Here is a 7,135-nt window from a genome sequence, read left to right as displayed (position 1 = left end):
TTGTTACGCTCACAGGTTTTCCACTGCTGTGGATATTACAAAAGGCAATTTCTTGATGTTTCTGTGCTTTGCAATGGCAAACAAAACATTATATCCCTGTTCTATTTAAATTCTCGCACTGCTGTGCGTTCTATACAAATCGCATGCTTCCACCGCGCGCAGGCACAATACGACACAACGTTATACATAAAACATATGAATATATATGAAAAACAATAAAACATATGCACGTAACTAAATTTATGACTTCTACCTAAATCTACGAACAACCATTAAAATCCATAAATTCTTCCATCCTGCGGTCAAACCAAAAACCATTACCGCATGCAAAAATTTGATTTGACGCGACCAGTATGCATCGACTTGATCGGACGATTTTCGCACACCAACCTCGGGCAAACCAATCGACCTTTAACGTCCGGGGAGCAGGCGGTATGGCGAATGTACAGTGGACGCATGGCGGCGTTTGATTGTGTCGGAGCCTCCTTCACGGGTACAGCCATTTGCGAATGGCGGTGCGGGGAAGTCCGGGTGGTTTTCCAAAACCGCCCTGCGGTTGAAATTAATAATTTAACATATCCATATAAAAAAGGAGCGATGAAAACCAGAAAACTGACACAAACGCATGGAGAGGCAATAAAACCTAGTCAGAGGCATTATATATGTTATATTCTGCCAACACAGCCTGACAAGAAGGGTCGTTTATGTTAGATTTGAAGGCAAAAGGCCCAGTCTTTCCTTCGACCGAATTGATCCCATTGTTGTGTGTTAGGTAAACTGGACCCCGGCTGCTATCAGTTTTAAGGTTGCATGAGGTTGGGCTGCTCACTGTAAATGCCTCACAGGCTTCGTGATCGTGCTCACCCTGAACAGCGATACTGAAAAGCCCATCGTTGTCGGTGAGCTGTTCATTATAGAACAATCTCTTACCAGCAGGATCCTTGCACTCAACAGCTACAGTGGCACCTGCACAGCACTCATACTCAAAATATCAGAACCAAACATAGGGCTGCCCTGTGCATTCTATGCTTCAGACAGAAACCCGCATTTCTCTTAAAAACGAGTGTAGAAAATGAAAGCAATGTGAACACAATAGCAAAAGGGAAGAATAGATCTATTCAGAAAAGCACAAATAACATTCCACATGGACGATCTTAAAACCATATATATTCTTCAGCACCAGATCTATTGTTTCATATCTTTTCAATAAGAAAGTCCAGTTGCCCAAATGAAAACAATCTACAAAAACTGCGAAACAAATTGAAAAACTATCCAAGATGGGTGGTTGCTGGCTTACCAGAGATGGCAGGTGAAAACCTGGTGGGGAATCCAGCAGCACAGTTATCGCAGTAAACCTTGCCCATAACATAAAAGTTATGGCCAGTAGGAGCATTGGATTAGGAATGGAAGCAGCAACAACACGCATCACGTATGTATGTATGTACGATTCTGGGCCTGAGTGTGGAAGAGCAAAGAGAATGGTGTAATATATACATATCAGTTTTGGCCCCAACATGTAAGCCGGTGATTATGAACAGATTTTCCAAGTAAGATATAATCGTCAGTGTCCCTACTCCACGTGAGCATGCCTGTAAACATATTTTTTCGGAGCCATAAACATAAAATTTTGGATCCTACGAGCCATATGGTGGCATACATGCTCTTGCATGTTTGGCCGAGTTGTGCCCTCTTAACATAAATGTCTATCATCATGTGGTATGCTCGAGCCTGGCTGTAAACAATTTTTTTTTTTTTAATCACATGGTGAGTTGGTAACCGCCACCACAACCGGTCATGTACTCAATGAGATTTGAACCATAGTCTCCTGAACATCTATTTTAGGAACCATAAAGATATATTTTTGAATCTGTTAAACCACCAAACTGTAGAAATTTTGAATAATATGACACTTATTCACATAAATTATCCCGATTATACACTATTGCGAAATACATGCACAATACATAATCTCTTCTACGTTGATCATCAATTTAGCAGCATTAAAATCAATGAAACATCAATTGCATGTACACATTAACACAATATGTAACCTGGGGAAAGCATACAGCTGAAAACCCCACACTATCTGTATATTATAATGATAGAGAGCATGTAACAATACATAGTACAATACTCCTCTCAAGTATCCAACACTAGCTACACCTGTTACACACAAACTAGCTCAGATCTGAAGCTTCAAATCTCCTTCATTGTTTGCCTGCCTCCACTGCGCAATCCTGCAAGAGAAATCATCCACTATGTAAAAACGAATTCCCTTGGTATACTACGCAAGCCATCATTGGCAATCTCCATCCATGCATGTGCAAATCACATGCACAACTATAGTCACACTGTAGTCACAACTGATAGCAATCTCAACCTCTAACATCTGTCTCCACTGAACTGTACATGCACCGAGTTAACTGATGTATTCTTTAGTTGCTTCATGAGTTAATAATTAGTGAATTAATTAATATTTAATTCACATAACTCATCACTAGTGTATTCTTTAGTTAGACTAAAATACAACTAGTTCAACCAAGTCAAACTGAACACAACTCCATCAACTCCCCAATCAATTCCACCGAAACTCAACCACATGAGTTCTAACTGAAGTCCTGCATGCAATAGCTCAACTGACCCACAAGGAAAGCATATTTCCTTCTGACAGCTGCATGTGCCACATCTATAGCTCAAACTGAAGTGCTCCAAGAAGATAAGATAATGTTTATAGTCCAAATATTATTATGAGACAATAATATTCGACTGTTCTATTTTTAGCCTGGCAGTCTAAAAATAGAAACCGCCCCATATATTTTTACCAACATGACCAATTATCCACAAATAGCATCCTACAACTCATAGACCATGATCCATATGTCTAAAAATAGACATAGTTTAAAAATAGACTTTGCGCCAAAAATAGTCTGCAGGCCCACTTAGTGAAGGCGACTTCTTTCCACTAAGCTCCATCATCTTGTTGCATTCTCAACACTCCCTCTCAACAAGATATGGATTATCAGCAAACCCTATCCTACCTCGGTGGTATTCGAATTTTCTCCTGGTGAGCACCTTCGTCAAGATATCAGCGTCCTGATCCTCCGTTGGAATGTATGAAAGTAACATGACTCTCTGCTGTACACAATCTCTGATATGATGGTACCTGATGTCAATGTGCTTAGATCTATCATGAAATACTGGATTAGCCGAGAGTTTAATGCAACTCTGGTTGTCACAGTGAATCACAGTAGGCTCCAAGTAAGAACCAAACAACCCGACCAGGATCTTCCTCATCCATATAGCCTCGCATGTAGCCAAACTTGCTGCCATATACTTGGCCTCTGTTGAACTGAGTGCCACGGATCTTTGCTTCCTGCTGTACCAAGAAATAGCTGTCGACCTGATATTGAAGACCCATCTAGATGTGCTCTTTCTGTCTGTTGGGCTCCCTGCCCAATCTGCATCCATGAAGCCACATAGCTTCACCTCATCCTCCTGTCTGTACCACAATCCATATCCCGATGTGCCTCTAAGATAACGCAATACATGCTTGCCTACCTTCCAGAAGAGCTTGGTTGGCTTAACCATAGCTTGCGAAAGCTGCTTAATTGCATAGCATATATCGGGTCATGTATTGACCAGATACATAAGTGACGCCACCAACTGTCGATAAACTGTGGCATCCACTACTTCTGCCAAAGTAGCATCCTCCTTTCTCCAACCTCCAGGAAGAGGAGTATCAATAGGCTTTCAGCCATGCATGTTGAACTTCTCCAGTATCTCCCGAGCATACTTACCCTGAGAAACAAATAGTCCATCACTGCGCTGCCATATTTCCAATCCTAGGAAATAATGAAGGAGGCCGAAGTCCTTCATCTCAAACTCCTTAGCAAGATCATCCTTGCATGAAAGTATCAACAACACCTGTTAGAATCAAATCATCTACATAAAGTACAATGATAAGCAACTTACCCTCCACCACAATCTCGTATAGGCTAGGATCCGCCTCACTCTTGGAGAATCCAAGTCCAGTGAAATAACTATCTATCCGTGTGTACCAAGCACGTGGTTCTTGTTTCAACCCATACAACGCTCTCTTGAGCCTGCACACATGCGACTCACTGCTGAAGATCTCAAAACCTTCGAGCTGTTCTATGTACACCTCCTCCTCAATGACTCTATTGAGGAATGCAGTCTTCACATCCATCTGATGAATGTGCCACCCCATCTGTGCTGAGAGAGCAAGAATCGTCAGTATGGAAGAATACCTTGTGACAGGTGCAAAGGTCTCCTCATAATCGATCCCCTCTATCTGTGAAAAGCCTCGGGCAACAAATCTTGTCATGTACTTCTCCACACTCTCGTCAGCTGCCTGCTTAACTTTGTAGATCCATCTTGAACCCACCACTGATTTCCCTTCCGGTCTTGGGACAATGTCCCATGCACTGTTTCTAACAATCAAATCATACTCTTCCACCATGGTGTCTACCCATGCGGGATCCTCCACAGCTTCCTCGAAAGAGGATGGCTCAGTCACAACACATTTGCTCACAAGAGCCATGTATCCAGTGTACCGATCAGGTGACTGTCTCTGTCTACGTCGAGCTGTAGGTGGTCCTACAACCTTCTCTGCATCTTGAGCCAGTCACTCAGCTTCTGTCAAGCTCTTTCGCCCTCTGATGGTTGGCGCTGCATGAGTGGTCTCTTCCACTCCATGAACTTCATCCTGTGGCTGATCCACGTCCTGAAGCTCATCCTTAGGAATTAATAACTCCTCATTTGCATGTAAGTGTGGCTCCCTCTCAAGCGAACACTTCATGGCTTTCTCCTCCTGAAATTTTATATCTCGTCGCACAACAGTCTTGCCACTGTCTGGAAAATACACACGATAGTTGTGGGGCATATCAGTGTACCGCACAAATATCCCAACCTCTGCGGTCAGCTCTAGCTTCTTCCTGGCAACCTTCGTCACATGCATGTAAACGTTAGAACCAAAAATCCTGAAATGAGAAATATCAGGCCTCTTACAAGAATAAGCCTCCTTAGGTGTACTCATGCCAAGTATCCTGTGAGGACAACGGTTCTGCACATATACTGCAGTATTGCATGCTTCTGCCCACAAGTGAAGGGGTAGGCCCTGATGATGCAACATCGCCCTTGCAGCACCCACGATCATTCTGTTCTTACGCTCAACAACTTCGTTCTGCTGTGGGTTATGGGGAGCTATGAGCTCTCTTCGAATCCCTACTGGGCTGCAGAAATCCTTGAACTCGCCAGAGATGTATTCACCACCATTGTTGCTCCTAAGAGCCTTCACCTTCTTCCCCGACTCCTTCTCGACCAGTGCTTTCAACTCACAGAACTTTGAGTATGTCTCGCTCTTCTTCTGCATGAAGAAGATCTAGCTCTTTCGAGTGAAATCATCAACAAAGATTACATAATACCTGTGCTTTGCTGTCGAAGCTATTGAGAAAGGTCCACACACGTCTGTGTGAATTCTCTCAAGAATCGTCATGGCGTGACTATCATTCTCGTGAAAGGTGGCTTTCACAAAATTTCCCAAAGCACACCCCTTGCACTGATCTCACTGCGCAAGAGTGCCTTTAGGAAGCCCAGTAGTGATCTGCTGCAGTATCTTGAAGGCTCCATGGTAAAGGTGACCCAATCTCCTGTGCCACAGCTCTCCATCACCCCGGCTCACCAATCCTTCTGTCTTGCATGCCATTTCTGCGCAGCCATCTACATGCAACTGATAAAGGTTTCTGACTCGAACCCCTATCTTCTGGGTTTCTCCAGTTGTCTTACTGCACAGGAAAACCTTTCCCTCGTTGAAAACGACATCATATCCCTTGTCTTCTAACATCACCACAGAGATAAGATTCTTCTTCAATTCTGGAACATGCATCACTTCCTTCAATACGAAGGTTTTTCTAGACTCCCTCTCAAAGGAAATGGTACCGATACCAGTCGCACTGTACCTACCATCATCGCCCATCTCGATGTGCACTCCAAGATCTTTCTCCTCCAGATCAGAAAACAAATCTCGATCTCTTGTCATGTGAAAAGACGCACCACTGTCCAAGAACCACACCAATCCCATCATACTTGAAACCAAGCATGCGATCAATGAGAAATCAAGCTCAAACTGCGAGGCTAGAGCCTCTCCTGCTGCCGATCCAGCAGCTTGCTTGTTCTTCTTCTTCTGTGGACAATTAGTGGCATAGTGTCCATGCTGGTGACAGTGAAAGCACTTCACCTTGGACATGTCCTGCTTCTTGCCTTTCGCACTGAAATGAGAAGCTTTCTTGTTCTTCCCCTTCTTTGCTTTGGCAACCAAAGCGCAATTTTCTTCATCAGGTCCCTTTGATGAAGATCCGTCCCTGGTATTCCATCTGATCTCCTTCTGCACAAGATCTGACCAAAGTCTCTCCCATCCTGGCAATTTCTCCCAACCATTGACAGAGTCCTGATAGGAATGCCAACTCTTCGGAAGACCAAGGAGAGCCAAGCTCACCAAGTCCTCATCATCGACAGTCACCCCCACACTTCCCAGCTCATCCCTGCACTGAGTGAACTTCATGAGGTACTTGGGCATATTGTCTCCCTTCTCGTATTTAATGTTTCTGAGTTTATCCTTGAGCACCAGCTTCCTCTGATCGCTCTTGCTTTGGAATAGATTTGTCAACGCTTTCCACATCAAGTATGGAGAAGCCTTTCCATGCAGGCTAGACACAATGTGATTCTTCACGCCCTCCAATAGAATCCTTCGACACTTTGTTGTCTTCTTTTGCCAAACCTCAGCTTCGGCAGCATCAGTAGGCTTTGGGACCTCAGCCTTTATGAACTCCTTTAGCCCATTATCATCTAACACCGCCTCCATCCTGTCCTTCCATGCAATATAGTTCGAGCTGCCCTCAAGAGCATACTCCAATCACAATCCGTTGAAAGACATTGCAACATTGACACCAAGAAAACACTGCTGCAAATTTGAATTCCACCAACTCAACAACTCAACCGCCTCTAATCTAGAATTCGTGAGAACAAGGTATTTCTCATACAGAGATTGACTGTATGGGCTTTTACTAGATATCTCACCTTCCAAAGGAAGGATGAATCCAGAGGCTACCTAGCCCGA

At 43.7% G+C, this 7,135-nt stretch overlaps 1 protein-coding gene across 1 annotated transcript; it reads right to left on the bottom strand.

Moving 5' to 3' along the window:
- Positions 1 to 643: 643 nt before the first annotated feature.
- On the bottom strand, positions 644 to 6,580 carry LOC149247853 (major pollen allergen Lol p 11-like). Its single transcript, XM_089446005.1, has 3 exons — positions 6,492 to 6,580; positions 1,298 to 1,398; positions 644 to 966 (listed from the first exon to the last, which is right to left on the bottom strand). Exons 1-3 carry the CDS (start codon positions 6,578 to 6,580, stop codon positions 644 to 646), a joined length of 513 nt encoding a protein of 170 aa, XP_089302131.1.
- Positions 6,581 to 7,135: the final 555 nt, after the last annotated feature.

This window comes from Pinus tabuliformis, chromosome 7 (assembly GCF_031772625.1).
Source record: "Pinus tabuliformis cultivar Carrire ecotype Pingquan chromosome 7, CPIR1, whole genome shotgun sequence".
NCBI lineage: Eukaryota > Viridiplantae > Streptophyta > Pinopsida > Pinales > Pinaceae > Pinus > Pinus tabuliformis.
The sequence above is the reverse complement of the archived record's forward strand: the minus strand, read 5'-3'. Positions and strand labels throughout refer to the sequence as shown.